Source organism: Oxyura jamaicensis, chromosome 2 (assembly GCF_011077185.1).
Source record: "Oxyura jamaicensis isolate SHBP4307 breed ruddy duck chromosome 2, BPBGC_Ojam_1.0, whole genome shotgun sequence".
Classification (NCBI taxonomy): Eukaryota; Metazoa; Chordata; class Aves; order Anseriformes; family Anatidae; genus Oxyura; species Oxyura jamaicensis.
In genome coordinates, this window is record NC_048894.1 from 47,458,556 (window position 1) to 47,478,167 (window position 19,612).

At 37.9% G+C, this 19,612-nt stretch overlaps 1 protein-coding gene and 1 long non-coding RNA gene across 5 annotated transcripts in view; both read left to right on the forward strand.

Annotated features, from left to right (window-relative positions):
* LOC118161078 (reversion-inducing cysteine-rich protein with Kazal motifs) overlaps positions 1-19,612 on the forward strand; it is a 108,614-nt gene that overhangs the window by 70,119 nt on the left and 18,883 nt on the right. For 2 of the 4 annotated variants that reach the window (XM_035316090.1, XM_035316089.1), the window contains exons 6-12: positions 3,432-3,479; positions 12,959-12,992; positions 13,915-14,112; positions 16,480-16,747; positions 17,297-17,476; positions 18,476-18,688; positions 19,466-19,602. In XM_035316090.1, coding sequence (XP_035171981.1) covers positions 3,432-3,479; positions 12,959-12,992; positions 13,915-14,112; positions 16,480-16,747; positions 17,297-17,476; positions 18,476-18,688; positions 19,466-19,602 — 1,078 coding nt within the window. Of the gene's footprint in view, positions 1-3,431; positions 3,480-4,496; positions 4,539-6,637; positions 6,674-12,958; positions 12,993-13,914; positions 14,113-16,479; positions 16,748-17,296; positions 17,477-18,475; positions 18,689-19,465; positions 19,603-19,612 lie in introns of those variants that run through there. The other 2 variants (XM_035316088.1, XM_035316091.1) reach the window with 2 other exon arrangements.
* On the forward strand, positions 14,232-15,856 carry LOC118161079. Its single transcript, XR_004747839.1, has 2 exons — positions 14,232-14,946; positions 15,201-15,856. It is a non-coding gene; the product is annotated as an uncharacterized LOC118161079 (long non-coding RNA).

The window sequence follows — 19,612 nt, forward strand, 5'->3', positions numbered from 1 at the left end:
GTCTACCCAGAATTTTAGACCATGTGACTAAGAGCACACTCCAAACGCTTCTTAAACTCTGACAGACTTCGTGCCATGACTGCTTCCCTCCGCAACAACCCTCTCAGTGAAGAACCTCTTCCTGATTTCTAGCCTAAACCTCCCCTGCTGCAGCTTGACTCCATTCCCTCGGGTCCTATCACTGGTGACTAAAGAGAATAGATCAGCGCCTGCCTCTCTACTCCCCCTTGTGAGGAAGCTGTAGGCCACAATGAGGCCTCCCCTCAGCCTCCCCTTTTCCAGGCTGATCAGGCCAAGTGACCTCCGCCACTCCTCATACGTCTTCCCATCTAGGCCCTTCACCTTCTTTGTAGCCATCCTCTGAACACTCCAACAGTTTTACATCCCTTTTGTACTGTGGTGCCCAGAGCTGCACACAGTACTCGAGGTGAGGCTGCACCAGCGCAGAGTAGAGCGGGACAAAAGCTTCCCTCAATCAACTAGCAATGCCGTGCTTGATGCACCCCAAGATATAGTTGGTCCTCCTGGCAGCCACGGAGGTTGCCGTTTCTTCAAATGTGTTCTGAACTTTGGGTGCAACACTGTTCCAGCTGTGTCCTAACATGTCACTTGGCAAATGGAGCCAATCCACTCTAGTATTGGTTTGCAAACATTTGGTGTGTGATTGCTGCTGCTGTGCTCCATTTTGTTGATTTATAGTAGTAATTTATTAACTACATCTACAGAGGTTCCAAAGCTATCTTTGCTTTGGTTATGATTGTATGAGCTCCACCACAGGTGCTCTCACACTCCCACTCCTCAAAGAGGAATGCGGAGAAAATACAATGAAAAAGGCTCAGGGGTTGAGATAAGGACAGGGAGATCATGCCGTAATTATTGTGACGGGCAAAACAGACTCAGCATAGGGAGACAGTAACATTTATTGCCTATTACTAACAAGCTAGAGAAGCAAGAAACAAATGAAAGAAACCAAGAGCACCTTCCCCCCCATCCACCCTCTTCCACCTCCTCTCCCCAAGTGGTGCAGGGGAATGGGGGTTATGGTCAGTGTATAGCGCTTCTTCTCCACTGCTCCTTCTCAGTCACTCTTGTCCCCTGTGCTGTGGGGTCCCTCCCACGGGATGCAGTCCTTATGGAAGCTGGCGTGGGCTTCCCACAGGCAGCAGCTCTTCAAGAACTGCTCCAGATATGGGTCCATACCACGGGGTCCGTTCCTCAGGAGCAAACTGCTCCAACCTGGGTCCCCCACGGGCAGCAGCTCCTGCCAGGTCACCTGCTCCTGCATGGTCTCTCCACGGGCTACAGCTCTGGCCCAGAATCTGCTCCGGAAGGGGTCTTCCACAGGCCGCAATCTCCGTCAGTGCAGGTCCACCTGCTCCAATGTGGTCTTCTCCACGGGCTGCAGCGTGGAACCCTGCACTCCACCGTGGTACTCCATGGGCTGCAGGGGGACATCCTGCTTCACCATGGTCCTCACCACAGATGACAGGGGACTTCTGCTCTGGCACCTGGAGGACCTCTCCCCCTCCTTCTTCATTGACCTTGGCGCCTGCACGGCTGTTCCTTACTCCTCTCACTCTCCCAGCTGCTGTGTGGCACAGCGTTTTTTTCCCTGTCTTAAATATGCTCTCACAGAGGTGCAAGCAACATCACTTATTGTCTTGGCTCTGGTCAGCAGTGGGGCCCTTATCAAACATGGGGCAGCTTCTAGATCCTTCTCACAGAAGCCACCCCTATGGCCCCCTGCTACCAAAACCTTGCCACGTAAACCCACTACAATGATAAACATAATTTATTGATATATATATATGCATATATTTACAATCTGCATGAAAGTTCTTATTCTAAAATAATGCTAGTGGAAAGCAACATGTGACTTTTTCTAAGTTCTCTTTTTTTGCAGTGCTATATTTAGTGATGCAACATTGGAGTCACAGCCCCAAATAGATTTTTGTGCTTCTTCAAAGACATTTTAATTTATCAGATGGAATAAAGTATGTTTATGCAGTCTTTGGTGTTACCATATCACCGTTTTGGTTGGGTGACGCTTTTAAGCATAACACAGAAATTAGCAATTACCTTTTAAACAAAAATCTGGGAAGCATTTTCTGATTTTCTATTTCTCAGCATATGCTTATGACTATATATGACTATAAATATGTTTTCAGAAACAAAAAGTGTGCAGCTGTTTGTTGTCATTTGTATAACTCAGTTCTGGAGCACAGATGTACTAAGATGCATTCACTATAGTGTCTTGCACATTACCTGTGTAATCTTGAACCAGCAACCTACTGCAAATTGTTGTCAAAATACAAAAAAAAAAGGCTACCTCCACCAAAGAGCATATAGTTAGTTTAAGCTATTTGACAAGAGATGAGCAGTGAGTATGCAAACAGTAGTGTGAAAAAAAGGTGAGGAATAAATAAATGGAAAAGGAGGAATAAAAAAAATGGAAAAGGAGGAATAAATAAATGGAAAAATTGGGACAGACATAAATGTAGTTCAGAAAATATTTTCATTCTTCTGGAAATAATATGCATATATAACTCCAAATGTATCTGTTAGTAAAATTTTCAAATTTATCCTAACATTTAAGTCTTTTGCAGATCTGATTGAAAAAAAAAAAAAAAAAAAAAAAACCCTTCCATTTATCATGTCCTATGAAATTCTGTTAATTTAATCTTATGATAGCTGAATCATTTCCCTTTATTCTCAAAATCAAATGCTGTATTGTTGATTGTAGAGTATGCTGTCTCGGAATCTTGGCTGTATTTTGTACTTGAGTGGACTCTGGTTGATAGATTTCACATATTTTTAATTAAAACAAACAAAAAAATACATACTTTGGCAAAACAGTAAGGATAATAGGGAAATACTTGGAATGCTAATTTTGATTCTTGAAACTTGGGGGAGTTTTATAGGCATTTTGAAGAAGGTGCTACTGTAGGTCCGAGGTCAGATTTTACCCTGGTATTTTAAGTTACTGGAGGGGGAAATGCCTAATGTAAGTAATAATAGTATTTTTTAATATCTGACATGAAAAAGGAGCAGGAGTTACTCTAAAGAAGAAAGTGATGTGCACTTTGAAAGGCAAATTTTTGGAAATTGGTTTTACAATTTGAACTGTAGGACTTTATGTTCTAGAGGGAGAAGGGAACAAGACAAATAAATGTTATTGAGCATGGAAAATGGTGAAACTTTGTGCTCAAGCTCTTCCATTCCTAAATGTTTCCAATATTCCACCTTCTCCAGTAAACATGTGATGAAAACTAACTTGCTTTGTGTGTGCATCCGGTACCAACAAGCTTGGTGCAGAAATAAGAAATTTGGATCCATGATTACCACAGTTACCGTAAGGGTAGAACAATTTTTATTTTACAACATGTTTTTATTATTTTCTGCATGAAATGGAGAAATTTTCTGTTTTTCAGGCTTCTTCAAAGAATGATGTTTTAAAAGTCTGCAGAAAGGAATATGAGGTATGTATGTGTGTGTGTTTGCATATATCTTACTAAAAGTCATTGTTTTATAAATTCTGTGCCAAGTATCCTGTAGAAGAGGGAAATTCTACTCTTCTCATGTAGTAATATGTCTGTATTTACTCATTTTCATCCAAATGTAGATTGCCTCTCTGCATTTTCTGTAAAAGTACAATCACTTTCTGTGAAAAGGGGCTTGCCTTTTTTTTAGACTTTCATGTATCTTAATTTGATTGATAAAGATGCAGCTTTCAAAAGGGAGACCTGGATTCTAAAATAGTTTGTTTCATAGGAGTTCTGATAAAAGTAGGCATTCATTGTCAAGAACATTCTGAGTTCTATAATGGGAGATTCGGCTTAAAAACGACCTTAAAGAAATAAACACAGGAAAGAGTAATCCTTTAAGTAGTCTATCCCAATATATGTAATTCAAAATGAATAATTTTTGTTAACATCAGTGAAACTGCGAATGCTAGCAGTTATTTCTGTTGTTTTACTCTTAAACTTAATTGTTAGGATATTTTCAGATTTCTGCCTTCATCTGTATTCTTTTTAACACATTTTGTAGAAAATTTAGTTTCCTAGGACTTTTTCACTTTCAGTGTTTCTTAATTAAAAGCTAGATTCCTCCTCCTCTTGCACATTCATCCATCCCCTTTCCTCCTGCCTACTGCCCTGAATTAGTCCTATATAAATTCAGCTCTTAATAAACAGTCCAGGTTATCAGACAGGTTTCCTTGATTTGGGCAGAAATATTGCAGGTTTCCTGTGTTCCAGGAAACAATTCCTTGTTTTGTTTTGTTTTTTTCCCTTTCATATTTCTATCTAAATCTACAGAGTATTTTCCTAGATTCTTCACTGTTGAAGTTACCATAGTTTGTTCTCTTAAAAATGAATTTTAAATAGTTCTGTCTTCTCTCATGCTGTGATATGCTATACTGTCAACATCTGTGAACTTCTCCTCTATTATGCTGGTCTGTTTCCTTCTTTTTTTTCTGGATTTCTGCATTGCTGTAGGAGGTTGGCCAGTATGTGTTGAAGGAGGACGGGAAAGGAAAGGTAAGAGATTAAAGAACACCTGCAAAATGGTGATAGTCATCTTATTTTCTTTCCTAGGCCTTTTTCCAGTTTTTTATCTGGAATTTTGGAAAGTGGGATCTTGCTGTTATTGCACGGAAGACCTTAGCTCTTTCTACCTGTGCAACGCTAAAAGAAGGAAAGGCAGAAAAATTGTGGAAGTAGATATCAGTTTTCCAATTGGTTAAGAAGCAAAGAGAACTTTTTAAATGAGCACTAGGAGCAGTAGATACCGATACTGTGTTAAGGAGGGAAATAAAGTATGTGCAGTGGTAGGTCTTCAGTTACTACATATTTTTGTACAAAAGTAGAACTTCCGATGTATCTAGGCTTATAGGTACACATGAAAAATAGTACATGCTATGCTCTGAAGATACCTATTGCAAGTATAAAACTCAGGGAAGTTTTGCCGAAGGTACAAGATTTGAAAAGCTGTGTCTGGAAGGAACTTGCACTTTTTTTGCATCCTAGCCAATTTTCATTTTTCCTCCTTTTTTTTTTTTTTAGTTAATGTCTTGGTGGATGTGGCCTGCTCCTTATGTAGTCTTATAAGTAGCTTCTATATCTGTGACTAGTACCATACTTTGTTTTCAGTTGGGTTGGTTGGGGAAAATATGAAGAACTGGGAAGGGAGTGCCAAGTTAAAACACTAAATGACAAATAAGATCAGAAACAGCTTGTGAATCATATAAATGCAACGTTATACATGCTGCATTGCCTTTTGCTTAAGAATCCATATTTGAGTCACTTAACATGAGGATCCAATTTGAGAATTAGTTTATTAATAATTAATTATTGAGGTACTGAGTATAATAAAGATAAAACTTGTAAGTAAAAGCTAGCTGAATTAAGAAATATAAAGGTGTAAATCCCTTTTTGCAAACACTGTCATAGCTTACTTTTTAATCTTATACACTCACTTAAGGATTTCACAGAGGATTTACAAAATCTTCTTGCAGTAGTTGACTGAACTGTCCATAGTACTTTTCCATGGTCTTTAGAGACTAGGGAAGCAACTTCATGAGTTACACTTCAGCTTCCCACTAAGTTAGTGAGAACAGAGAATGCGGTAAGTCTTCAAGGGTACAGCACAGGGTTCAGAGCAGTGGAGGGAAAAAAACACAAACCTCCAGATAGTTGTTGTCACAAAGTTAGAAGATGCTAAGCAGTATCTCAGACTGTGCAATAACAGAATCACTTGAACACTGATGTGCCAGCTTTTCACAAGATTAATTAAATGTGGTTTTTCTGCTGATCATATTTTTCTGAATTTTACTGTAAATGTTAATGTAGCTTGTGATTCTTGTCATTTGGAGATTTTACACATTTTAGAAATGGATCATGGTGTAATAATCTGTTCATTTTTGATCAGTGCATTGAGGATTTTAAGCAAGCCCTATTAAGTGTCTTCTAATTTCAAGTAGCACTGCATACAGAAATTTTTTAAAAATAGCACAACATCCTTCAGTATTTTTTGGATATTATGAGACGTTATTTAGCTTCCTTTGAAAGACGTTATCCTGTTACTCTTTTTCCCATCTTCTGCTTCTCAGATACTCATTTTTGTCATGTTCCTTTTCTCTCTAGTTCTGTGCATCTCATCACCTTTATCTTTCACTGCTTCCTCCAGCTTTCTACTATCTTGCTCTAAAAAGAAGGTAGGTAATAGTCAAAGAGAGAAGAAGAAAGAAGTGGAGGCTGTACAGATTGTATGTAGGATTTTCTGATTTTTCACTTTTTAAAAGTTTTGTGTAAAGTTAAGGTTCATTTTTGAATATAACAGAGTATACACTTGGAGGAGTAACTGAAAATAATTCATAATACTTGAAATAAACGGTGATAAGTTTATTACTGAGTTTAAAATCACATTTATTTCTACTGTGCATGGAAACAGAACAGCTAAAATTTTTATTTTAGATTGCATTTCTTGAGTCTTTACACTGCATACTGATTTCCCCTGAGTTCCCCTCTATTCACATTAAGGACTTCAGTTCTTACTTTTTTTGTCTTAAATAAGGCATTATTCAAATGTTCTATGTTATTTCACTTCTGTTCTTCAAGCCTTTTTTTTTTGGGCACAGTGGTGAACACTGTTGATGTCCCTGGACTGTAAAAAGGTATTTTGGCTCTCACAGATTTGAGCAGTGTTTAGTTTAATTTGGCTTGTGGTTTTCCAACAATTTTTAAATACAGAAACTTCAAATGCAAAGCCTGCAGCTTCAGTTGCTGCAGTAAGTATTCAGAAATGTATTAATTGTGCTACACTACTGGCAGGTTTCATCCTCTGGGATCATATGATCCTGCTTTATGCTGAGGTTTTATTGAATTTTGGCTACTGATTAGCCCTTTTAAAAAGATGCTGTGAGAAGTTTTTAACCCTCGCATCATTGTAGGGATTACTCACAGACAGTAGACTATAACCCAAGGTTCTGTCCAGAACATAGTTCGGTGAAAGGTTCCAAAATGGTTTTTATGAACCCCTAAAGCGCGCAGCTTGTTTATGGCTTCTGGAAGTACTGCTTAGGAATTCTGGGCAGACTCTGTATACCACACATTATAGCTAAAAATATTGTGATCTTCTATTGCGTTTTGTTTCTGTTCCGTACAGTTCAAAGCAAGTTAATACAAAACCCAATGATCTTGCCAAAAATGAAGTTCCAGTGATTAAGTTCTACCTACTGTGCTAGTGTTTTCATTTGTTTTACTGTTTAACATAATTGAGGAAAATCTTAGCCTTAATTGTTAATTTTTGCAGGTTTAAAAAAAAATCTAAACAGATGTCCACCATCATCTGAAACTTCAGCTGCGTCCACTAAACCTTAGTATGTTAGCTTCTGACTTTAACTTGTATTGATAAATTCTAAGTTTAAATGAAGTTGAGAAAAGATTAATAGAATTTAAAGTGCTTTGCTCTGTGAGAGTAGCAATGAGCTTCCTGCTATATTTGTAACTGAAAGTAATATTTCTAAATTAAGATGTCCTTATTTGAATGCGATCTGTATTCAGATGTTTAATGTGGTTAGTGTACCCAAAACAACAGTGCTAAATGTATATTTCCACCAGAGTTAATAGAATACAGATACCATTATAATTTTCAGGAAGAAGAATATTTGTTGGGGGGTGGGCTGTCGGGGGAATTCTCTATATCTTCTTGTACAAAAGAACAGCTTCACTATTATTTTTCATTCAAGAGGCAGCCATTTGGAAAAAATGGACCTGTGATATGAAAGCATGCCTTATGATGCAAAATACTTCTTTCTTTTTAGCAAAATGTTTTGCTCTATTTGTATTTGTGTGTTTTGGTTTTTGAGCCGTTACCTGCAGCTGATGAGCTCCAAAAAGAGCGAAACCAGTTAGGTCCTGCAGTACTGGCTATGGTGAGGAAGACTGGCAAGTGTTCTCTGCTAGATAAACTTAAATTGCCTTTTTCAATTTCCATAATGCGACTGTTTTCTTAAGGCATACACACTTGTGTTGGCTGAGTCTGCCTGTTACTTTCCATTCCTTCTGCTTGTAGTCTCATTTGTTTTGATGACCAATTTCAGCAGTTGTGTTTTGTTTTGTTTTTTTGAACAACCAACTGAAGTATCTTTAAGACTTCTCAGATGAGATCATTTTACAAGTAGAATAAATAATTCTGCATTTGTTCTTTAAATTTCAATATTACCATCTCTGTTCACTTAATATTTTATTCATTAATTGAAAATGGGAGTTTTGGGGGGTAAGGGGGTTATACTATTGGCTTTTTATCCTCATTTTCACAGATCTTGGTGACGTAGTTTTTCCTTTAAGGCAAATATCCTTTTCTGCTCTTTTTGTTTCTTGTTTGTTTGACTTTACATATCTCTTTGTTTTATCTTTTGCTCTTGTTTTTTCTCTGTCTGTCTTTTCTCACAGTTCACTGTTTCAAGAGATTTTGGTAGGCAATTCAGAAGGAAGCTTGAATGGGCAGAAAAGCTGCTGATATCTTAAATATGATTGCTATTTTATAAGAGAGATGGGGACAAACCCTGTATTCTGTAATGAAGTTGTCGTTAGTAACTCAAGACAGACTGATGGTCTAAAGCTGTTATTAGCTTTATTTACAGAGGACTATAAATTAATTTTTCTAAGATTTTCTCATGTCTGTGTAGCTATGCCTCTCGCACATGTACCTGTATTTTCTGGAAAACTGAACGGTTGTCCAGAGCTACATGAAGAGCAAATTCAGCATCTTAATTATCACTGTAACCTGTGGTGGCTACAGGTTACAGTTTCATGTTAGGGTGAGTTGCTTCAACAACTCAGTGCAGCTGAAGTTCTTTTAGTCATACAAATATGACTAGTCATACAGTCATATACTGTATAGTCATACAGTCATACTAGTCATATGACTAGTCATACAAAGATGACGCGCTGGGTGGATGAGGGAAAGGCTGTGGATGTGGTCTACCTTGACTTCAGCAAGGCTTTTGACACCGTTTCCCACAGCATTCTCCTCAAGAAACTGGCTGCTCTTGGCTTGGACTGGCCCACGCTTCGTTGGGTTAGAGACTGGCTGGATAGCCAGGCCCAAAGAGTCGTGGTAAATGGAGTCAAATCCAGTTGGAGGCCGGTCACTAGTGGCGTTCCCCAGGGCTCGGTGCTGGGGCTGGTCCTCTTCAATATCTTCATTGATGATCTGGATGAGGGCATTGAGTGCACCCTCAGTAAGTTTGCAGATGACACCAAGTTAGGTACGTGTGTCGATCTGCTCGAGGGTAGGAAGGCTCTGCAGGAGGATCTGGAGAGGCTGGACCGATGGGCCGAGGTCAACTGCATGAAGTTCAACAAGGCCAAGTGCCGGGTCCTGCACCTGGGGCGCAATAACCCCAAGCAGAGCTACAGGCTGGGAGATGAGTGGTTGGAGAGCTGCCAGGCAGAGAAGGACCTGGGAGTGATGGTTGATAGTCGGCTGAATATGAGCCAGCAGTGTGCTCAGGTGGCCAAGAAGGCCAACAGCATCCTGGCCTGTATAAGAAACAGTGTGGCCAGCAGGGCCAGGGAGGTGATCGTCCCCCTGTACTCGGCTCTGGTGAGGCCGCACCTCGAGTACTGCGTTCAGTTTTGGGCCCCTCGCTACAAGAAGGACATGGAGGTGCTTGAGCGAGTCCAGAGAAGGGCGACGAAGCTGGTGAGGGGCCTGGAGAACAAGTCCTACGAGGAGTGGCTGAGGGAGCTGGGCTTGTTCAGCCTGGAGAAAAGGAGGCTCAGGGGTGACCTTATTGCACTCTATAGGTACCTGAAAGGAGGCTGTAGCGAGGTGGGGGTTGGTCTGTTCTCCCACTTGCCTGGTGACAGGACGAGGGGGAATGGGCTTAAGTTGCGCCAGGGGAGTTTTAGGTTGGATCTTAGGAAGAACTTCTTTACCGAAAGGGTTGTTAGACACTGGAACGGGCTGCCCAGGGAAGTGGTGGAGTCACCATCCCTGGAGGTCTTTAAAAGACGTTTAGATGTAGAGCTTAGGGATATGGTTTAGTGGGGACTGTTAGTGTTAGGTCAGAGGTTGGACTTGATGATCTTGAGGTCTCTTCCAACCTAGAAAAAATTCTGTGAAATAGACTTTTGCGTACCTTATTCTGGATCTGGTATCTTGCAGGTCCTTCTAAAAGATTATTTAAATTGCTAGCACAAGAGAAAAATGCTTTCTGCAGGGTTACTGTGAAAAATGAGATCATTAAAAGAGTAGAGTCAGAGCTGGTGTGAAGGCATACACAAATTATACAACCAGAAGCATGGAGAGAAGAGTTGAAAATGAAACAGAAAAGGGAATTAAGACAACCTCCTTTTAATTGCAGTATTAGTATTATTACAGTGATTCAGCAGTCTGTGGAGTGGCAGTTTCCAAGTACAGAAGGAAGATTGATTACCTGGTATGGGGATCATGTCTGTCTTACAAAAACAGACAGGTTTTTAAAATAGGTAGAAGAGGATAATTTTGTCTCAACTTGAGCCCTTTTTCCTAAGAGAAATGTTGGTACTCCACAGTCTTCTCAACATTCTTCTCTAATTTTGTCTGTGGTTATAAGCTGAGCAAAAAAGGGTCAGTGATCCTGTTATTCCAAACAGCTTTCTAATAACTTATTTTATAATATTCTACTTTTAATGTGTGACAAATCTTACCTGAGTTTATAGCAACTTTACATCATCATTCTACATATTGGTAGTAAATCATAGTATGTTCGGTACTTAGGCTGAAGTCTGTCTGTCATGGTTATACCTCTTCAGCGGTCTCTACTGTCTCTGTGCATTAATTCATACACAGTTAGTGTTGCTTTCTGCCAGGCTGTTTTGTTCAACGTGTTCCAGTGCTTGGTACAGCATGGGTGTGGAATCTAATTTCAGAAGCTTCTAAGGACAGTCAGTCTTGGATCAGACTGATGTGGTGTGTAGCAGCAGTTCCTATCTTGACAGTTTTTTTTTCTTCTTTAATACACCAAAGGTCCCAAAGAAGAAAGTACGGTGCTATAAAAATGACATGACCCTGTAAGCAATAGTATAAATTAGTTCTTTACAGATGTAGGATGATGATTTTGTGTACATACAATCATAGAATGGTTTGAGTTGGAAGGAATCATAAAGATCACCTAGTTCTAATGCCCCTGTGAAAGGAAACGTGTTTACATGAGTTCCCAGCTCAGTGTAACCAAATACAAGCAAGCTGCTTCAAAGGAAGTCCTCAGCATTCAGATGTTGCAATTACTGGTTATGGTTAACTCATAAAAATGAGTTAGCCATGGGAAGATTTAGTTACTTTGATATTGACTTTGCTTTGCTCTGTAATCCTACCTAGATTAGACTTCAGGGGAGAAAATAAGGATGCTGCCAAATCAGATTGACCCAAATGATCTCCAAAAACAATGAAAATAAAGAATTTGAACTGGGGGGGGGGGAAGGAAAAAAAAAAAAAAAAAAAAAAGTCCTGCACTCTAAACTATCTCTAAGACAAAAAGAAAAATAGAATGTATGAATCTTAATACATCTTCACTTTAAAAAATTTAACGTTTCCATCTGTTTTTAGCAATACCAATTTTCACAAAAATATCACGAAGATTATTGGGGATAACCCACTTCTCAGCAATGTAGTAAATATTAGTAACTAACACAGATGAAAATTCTTGAGAATTTTCATGCCAGTTTCTCTTAATAAAAAATACTGTTCACTTTTCCTTTCTTATTTTAGACAGACTTTTTTCAATATTAATCTGATGAACTCTTTGAGTATTTTATTATACTTAAGTAGCAGTGTCTAACTAGTTTCAAAGTGAAGCAAAATATCTGCTACTTTTTTAAGATCAAGTTCTACAAGCTGTTCAGCTTGAGACAACCTTTTTTTTTCAGACTTGAGTGAGGTTGGGCTAGCTGGTGAGCTACCAAGCTGATATTAGGTCTGCATTTTGAGGTCTTTTCTTTAAAGGTTGTAGCACATCTTGGTTTAGTACAGCAAAGCATCAGATTTTAATCCCACAGTGTGTGAGGATCAATATTACAGTGTTTGTTTTATTGTCTAGATGTTGTGTAAAATACAAATTTATATCATATTGGTGATAGGGGAAACTAAGGTGATTGGGAACTTTATGAAGATGTGGATTGTGTTTTGTCACTATGTTAATGGATTTGATCACTTGATAATCTTATTTCATGTTTGAACAAGTGTGGAGAGTGTTTCAAATTTCTTTTTCACAATCGTGTAATTTTAAAATATTACATAACTGGTAGTTGAAATTTTAGAATTTCAGCTTCATGACTTCATCTTTCCACTGAGTTCCAGAAAGTGTATAAGTGCTACCTGTTTTCTCAAGAAGAGATCTGTTTTTAATGTGGGGAAGATGATGGTTGTTGTGGGCAGGAGTTCGATACGTAGTTTTTCAGTTTATTGTCCTGTGCATTATAGTCCTCTGAAACCAAGCAATTGGGTATATGTCTTCCCCCTTCTATATTTTAACATTTTGTATAACTCCCAAATGTACCATTTGGGTGCTATAGTTTGCATTTGGGTGTTGATAGCATGCATTAGATTTTAATTGCTGTTTAGTTTTTTGAGATTTTCTGTTTGCATGTGTGCATGTGCAGAGCTCTTTTTTTTCCACATAGATCCTTTAAAATTATCATACAAAAACATTTTGATACATTCTAGCATGTTTTTTCTAAGGTGATCTACCAGAATCTTCCTACTACTTGAATATATTTCAGTCAGAGTGTACACAGAACTTAAGTGACACCTGATCTTTTTTCATTTAGTGTTTCTGTAGTGTTATTTGTTCCAATTAAATTGTATTAGATGAACAAAAAATAAATGTTAGTTCTTGATTAGAAATGACTGGGCACCTAAATGTTTATTTGAAGTTTTCAGGCTTGTAATGCTATTTTTGTTTTGATTTCAGAATGCTCTCTTTAGTTGTATTAACAGAAATGAAAGTAAGTATGTAATGAATAGTTTCTTTTTTTTCTTTAAATTATTTAAAACTTCTGGAGGTGTACATATAACAAATCACACGGATTCAGTTCCATAGAACAGCTAGCCACATGCATAATTATTTTTGCTCAAGTGATAAGAGGATTGGACTGTTTATATAATTGCTGTAAATTTTTGATTTATGTGTCTGTATTTGTTTTTTGTCATATTTTGAAGATTGCTTAGAAGATCATTTCTCCTTCTGCTTTATTCACTTGATGATTGTTTTATTCTGCTTTTTTCACTTGATGACTGTTAAGTAACAAAATTGGGTTAGATATAGGTGAAATCTTGCACCATACAAGTGTCCTGTTGCCTGATGTCTGTCTATAGAAAATGAAATATCAGGGCATAAAGAATTCAGTGACTCAGAATTAATTTCAGTAATAGTATTTCTCAAGAACAGTGTGTTTAGTAACAGGGCAAAAATGTATGAATCACAATGATTTATTTTTTTTTCTTGAAATGAATTTTGGGATACTGCTTTCATATTTATTTGCTTGCCATTGGTATTTGTCTACTAATTCAATTATAAGACAAAACGAATTACTTTAAATAAGAACAAAACATCTGAAGATAAAATTCAGCTGGCTTGTCTGTGACTTGAACTTGAATTCAGGATGTATTTAGGGACTTTTTTTTCCAGCTAAACCAGAAAAAGATGCTTTGGCTAGTTACAGATATTTCCACTCATTGTGTAGACAGATTATTTTAATGAAGTTTAGGAGAATTTGGTCTTTTGTGTTTTGTTTTGTTTTGTTTTGTTTGTTTTCTCCTCCAGTAATATCTTGAGCATCATTGTGTGGGTTACAAGACATGCTCGCTGATTTATTCCTCTGTGTCGGAAACCATAGATTTTTTTGTTTGTTTTGTTTGTTTCCCCAGTGGGGTCAGTCTGTTGCAGTTATGCAGGTCATCACACGAACTGTCGGGAATATTGTCAAGCAATTTTTCGGACGGACTCATCTCCTGGTCCTTCACAAATAAAAGCAGTTGAAAATTATTGTGCAACTATTAGCCCTCAGCTAATACACTGTGTGAACAACTATACCCAGTCATATCCAATGAGAAATCCTACAGACAGTAAGTATAAAAAATCTTTCTTTTCTGAAAATTTTCTTTAAAAGTTTGAGGATTGTATAATTTTTATATAAATTGCTATTGTATAAGTTTATTATAAAAACTGTATTGATACATTTCTAGGTAATGTAAATACATGAATTTATGCAATAACTTCTGTTTTTAGGTACATTACTAATTTTTCTATTTCATTTTCATTTTTTTTAATTCTATGTCCGTTTCATTCAGAGTTGATTCTGTTTGCATTTCAAATAAGTGATGTTACTTGAAATAGAATAGAATATAAATAGTTTCAATTCAAAGGCACCTACAAAAATCATCATACTACTGTGGGGCTGACCCAGTATTGAAGACTATCATTATGAGCATTCTCCAAATGCCTCTTCAACACAGACAGGCACAGGTCATCAAACATTTCTGTAGGAAGCCTGTTCCAGTGTCAGTGTCTGACTCCCCTTGCAGTAAATAAGTTTTTCCTAATGTGCAGTCTGAACCTCTCGAGCTGCAGATGTGAGCCATTACCACAGATTTTGTCACTTGATACCAGGGAGAAAAGATGAGCAGCTCCCTTTCTATTTCCCCTCCTCAGGAAGGTGTAGAGAGCAGTGAGGTCACCCCTCAACCTACTTTTCTCCAAGCTTAAACCCAGTGTCCTCAGACGCTCTTCACAGGACATGTCTTCCAGCTCTTTTAGCAGCTTTTTGCCCTTCTCTGGCTACTTTAAAATATCTTGATATCCTTTTATATTGTGGAGCTCGGAACTGCACACAGTATACAGGGTGAAACCACACCAATGCTAAATACAGATCACCTGTTTTGACCAGCTGGCTATGCTGTGTTTAATGCATCCCAAAATGCAGTTTGCCCTCTTGGCTGCCAGAACACACTGATGACCTGTTTCAAGCTTACTGTCAACCAGCACTCCATAATCCATTTGTACGTGGCTGCTATCGAGCCACTCATCTCCCAGTCTGTACCTGTGTCTGGCATTATTCTGTGCCAACTGCAGAATCTGACATTTGTTCTTGTTAAATTTCATGGTGTTACCCCAATCTATCTAGGCACCTTTGCAAAGCCTCTCCTCCCTCAAGTTTCAACAGCACCTCCCAGTTTAGCATCACCAGCAAAAATTCAACTCCTGCATCCATATGATTGATAGAAAGCACTGAACAGAACTGGCCCCAGGACTGAGCCTTGGGGAACACCACTAATGACTGGCTGCCAACCAGATATAGCCCCATTCAATCTGAGCTCTACCACTCAGCCAGTTCATCACCCAGTGTAGCATGAGCCTATTGATCTCACAATTGAATAATTCCTCCAGAAGGATACTGTGAGGGACCGTATCAAAAGCCCTACTAAAACTGTATCTACCACCTTGCCTTCCTCCACTGTGTGGACGATCTTATCCTAGAAGAGTATCAAATTAGTGAGGTAAAACTTCTGTTCATCAAGCCATGTTGACTGGGCCTGCTGATTCCATTATCCTTTAAGTACTTTTCAGTGACACACAGGATAATCTCCATAACTTTTCCAGGTTCTGAAGTTAAACTAACAGGTCTATAATTTCCAGGATCTTTTCTCAAGCCCTTCCTTGTAAACTGGGATAAGGTTGGCTAGTTTCCAGTCAGTGAGGACTTCCTCGGAATCCCAAGACCTTTGGTAAATTGTTGAGAGGGGTCCAGCTATAACATCCGCTGACTTCCTCAGTACTACAGGATGAATCCCATTAGGCCCAGTGGACTTATAAACATTCAGCTGGTACAAGTGGTTCCTTACAGTTTTGGTGTCCACAAGTGGAAAGCTTATGCTCCCTCAGTTACAGTCCTCCAACTCAGAGGACTGGGCAACCGGGCAACCCAAGGGCCTATCATTAATATTAAAGACTGAAGCAAAGAAGGCATTAAATGCCTCTGCTTTTTCATCATCCCTGTTTGTCAAGTGAGTACCTTCACTGAGTAATGGTCCATTGTTTTCCATAGACCTCCTCTTGCTATTAGCATACTTAAACAGCCTTCTTTATTATCTGAAATATCACTGGCCAATTTTAATTCTAGTTGAGCTTTAGCTGTTCATGTTTTCTTCCTGCAAGTGTGAACTGCAGCTTTGTAACCTTCCTGTGTGGCCTGACCTTGCTCAGAAAGATCATATTTTTTCTGCTCAAGTTCTATGAGTTCCCTGTTGAGCTTGTCTAATGCTCCATTTGCTTCACTTGCAATGCACTGGAATTGCCTGCTCCTGCGCTTGTAGAAGGTGGTTCTTAAAAAGTGAACTCCTATAACACGTTTTCTCTGAAGGTTATTACGTAGTGTATCCTGGTGGTTGTTATATGCTTGAGAAATAACAGTTTTTAATTCTTCAACACAACAGGTTTGTATTGCTGTGATAGAGCAGAAGACTACGCTTGTCAGACTGCTTGTAAAAGAATTCTAATGTCAATGAAAACAGAGCTTGAAATTGTTGATGGACTTATAGAAGGCTGCAAAACAATGCCTCTTCCTCAGGATCCACTTTGGCAATGTTTTCTTGAGAGTTCAAGATCTGTTCACCCAGGAGTCACTGTGCACCCTCCACCTTCAACAGGTCTTGATGGAGCTAAGCTCCATTGTTGTTCTAAAGCAAACTCTTCCACATGTAGGTCAGTATCTCTTTACCTTTATTTCCAATTGTGAAAATGCTTCCAAAGTTGTTTCATATCAGGCGTTTGCCCAAATCCTACTGTGTATCTGTGAAATGTGTTCTGTGAATTCTTAGAAAGGAAACCGGTTTAGGTAATCAAATGGGGGTATCTGTAGTGGGAGTAGGTGTGATCTGAAGTTGAAGGATGGGATTAGTTATTGTTGTGTCAACCTGATTTATTACATGTCATTAGTTCAGGTGTTCTGAAAACTCCAGCAGCGTATTTATGTTGGATATTACAGTTTTATATTCAGAAGTCTTTCAGTCTTACTAGTTTAAAGATTAGCTAGCATTCTTAAACAAAACTGGAAAATTTAGAAAACAGTGGAGAGTAGTTATTTACTTTGAGCACAACATTTGGAAACTCCTGCAGACTTTGTGGGCACTAACACGTTTCTACAGTGAGTGTAGACTGTTGAGATCTGAAAGAGACTATAGGCTCTGCTATAGCTGAGCAACAGCTGCTTTTTTCATTTGATTTTTTTTTTCTCATATATTTTTTTTTCAGAGAGCTCTGCACTAAACTGTATAGCACAAGTTGGGGCAATTCACAGAGTTGGCAAGAATTTGATCGCTTTTGCGAGTATAACGCAGTTGAAGTTTCCATGCTCACCTGTTTAGCAGATGTACGTGAACCTTGTCAGCTGGGCTGTAGAAATCTTACTTACTGCACCAATTTTAATAACAGGTAAGAGGGAGACACTGTATATTTTATAAGAGGAATTTCTGTGCTTTGATTAAAAAATGATTTTCAGTCCTGTTTTGAGATTGTATATAGCTGTCTTTCTGGTATTTGTTCAGATAATTAAAAAATAAATCTTATTTTTCTTTAGAATAAACTTTTGGAATTACAGTTAACAACCAACATTACAGAACTTACTAGAATAAAAGCTAACTCGTGAACTTGTAAAATGTCATCATATATTATCAGTATATTCCTCTATCTTAATATATTAATAAGTCATAAGGTAAAAATGCTTGTTGAATTTACATGTTACTTGCTAACATTTTCCTAAGAGGGTTCACGTCTTCCTTTTTTTTTTTTTTTTTTTTCCAAAAATTCCTTTTTGTTAGAGATGTTTCTGTTTTTCTTACACTCTGTGGGGGAAAATGCATAATTTAAAAGTGTTGTCTGAGTTTGTAATTGCAAGGTTACGAGCTAAATAGTGTTTGAGTTTCAAAAGTACATTTAATATTTTATCAGTTAGCTTTTAGGGATCTCTGGATTTCTTTGAAATATCTAACAGACATGCCACTGTATTCTCAATAGTAAAGTATATATGTGATAGATGCAGCCTGGGCAAAAATAAATGATAAATCAACTTGCATTAGTGATTCACCAAGGAACATTCATACAGATTTTCAGAACGTTCAAAATATTTGCTTTTAAGTCAACTTTCTTTAGGTATGAAAAGCTTAAATGATATTTGATCTAAGAGAGAGTTGAAAATGGTATTTCAACTTTGAGCCTTAAAGAACTTACTTTCCTTAAAGATAAAATTGAAATCAATTTTGGTCATGCTTAACTGTGGAAGGGATTCATGTATTTTTTGACACAAAAGGGAAGCCATATCAAGGTTGTAGAATTCATATGGTGAAAGCTAAAATATGTGGTGTTTCTTTGTGTTTTTTTGTGTGTTTTTTTTTCCTCTTGTATACATGCCATATTTTAACTTCTTCTTTTAAGACCAACAGAACTTTTTAGGAGCTGCAATACACAATCAGACCAGGGAGCCATGAATGACATGAAGCTTTGGGAAAAAGGGAGTATTAAGATGCCATTTATAAATATTCCTGTTCTTGATATTAAAAAATGCCAGCCAGAAATGTGGAAGGCAATTGCCTGCTCACTTCAGATTAAACCTTGCCACAGCAAATCTAGAGGAAGTATTATCTGCAAGTAAGTACCATGGAAAAAAGCAGTTGAGAGGTTCTGCTAAGGATTTTAATGAGAACTGAAAAGCTGCTGTAGGACTGTGTATGACTTACATTAGGAAGACATGGCAAAGCAAGCACGGGAGGAACGTGAGCTTGCGTTGTTGCTGTTGCTTGAATTTCCATCACTGTAAAGGGAAGATGCTTGCCTGTATCCATGCTATATGTGGATGTATGTCCTTTCATTGTAAAGTTGATTTTTTCTTTTTTTGACTCTGTGTTGTCTATAAAATTCTCTTTTCTTTCTTGGCTTTTGGACCCATTGGTGGTTTTAACTGACACAAGGCTCTGAAAATCACGAAGTTCTTTTTAAAGAAAAAATGATTTTTGAAATAGATGATTGGGTAGAAAAGAGACTAGTTAATAGGTACGGGTAGAGAGATACATGTTTAATCTGTGTGAGATGTTGTATCAAGGAAATGCTTGAAAGACACATGCATAAGAAGCCACAGAAACAAAAAACGCCAAACCCAAAGTACGTAAAGTTTGGTGTAATAAATACTTCCTGTCTTTGTATTGTAATTTTGTTCTTACCTCTGCTACACTTTACATGCAGGGATATGTGAGTGGTTTTTATATGTATACATACACGTGCATATATATATATACATATATATATATACATCTCTTTTGAGGCAATAGAGGAAAAGGTGTGGATTTGAGAAAGGGAAGAATATTAACATAAGGCATTTTTTTTTTTCAAGTGATGTTCATGAAGTTCTGTTTGTTTATTTATCTGAAGATCAGATTGCGTGGAAATACTGAAGAAATGTGGAGATCATAATAAATTCCCTGAAGGCCACTCAGCTGAAAGTATTTGTGAGCTCTTATCTCCAACAGATGACTTGGAGAACTGTATCCCTTTGGATACATACCTGAGTAAGTATCA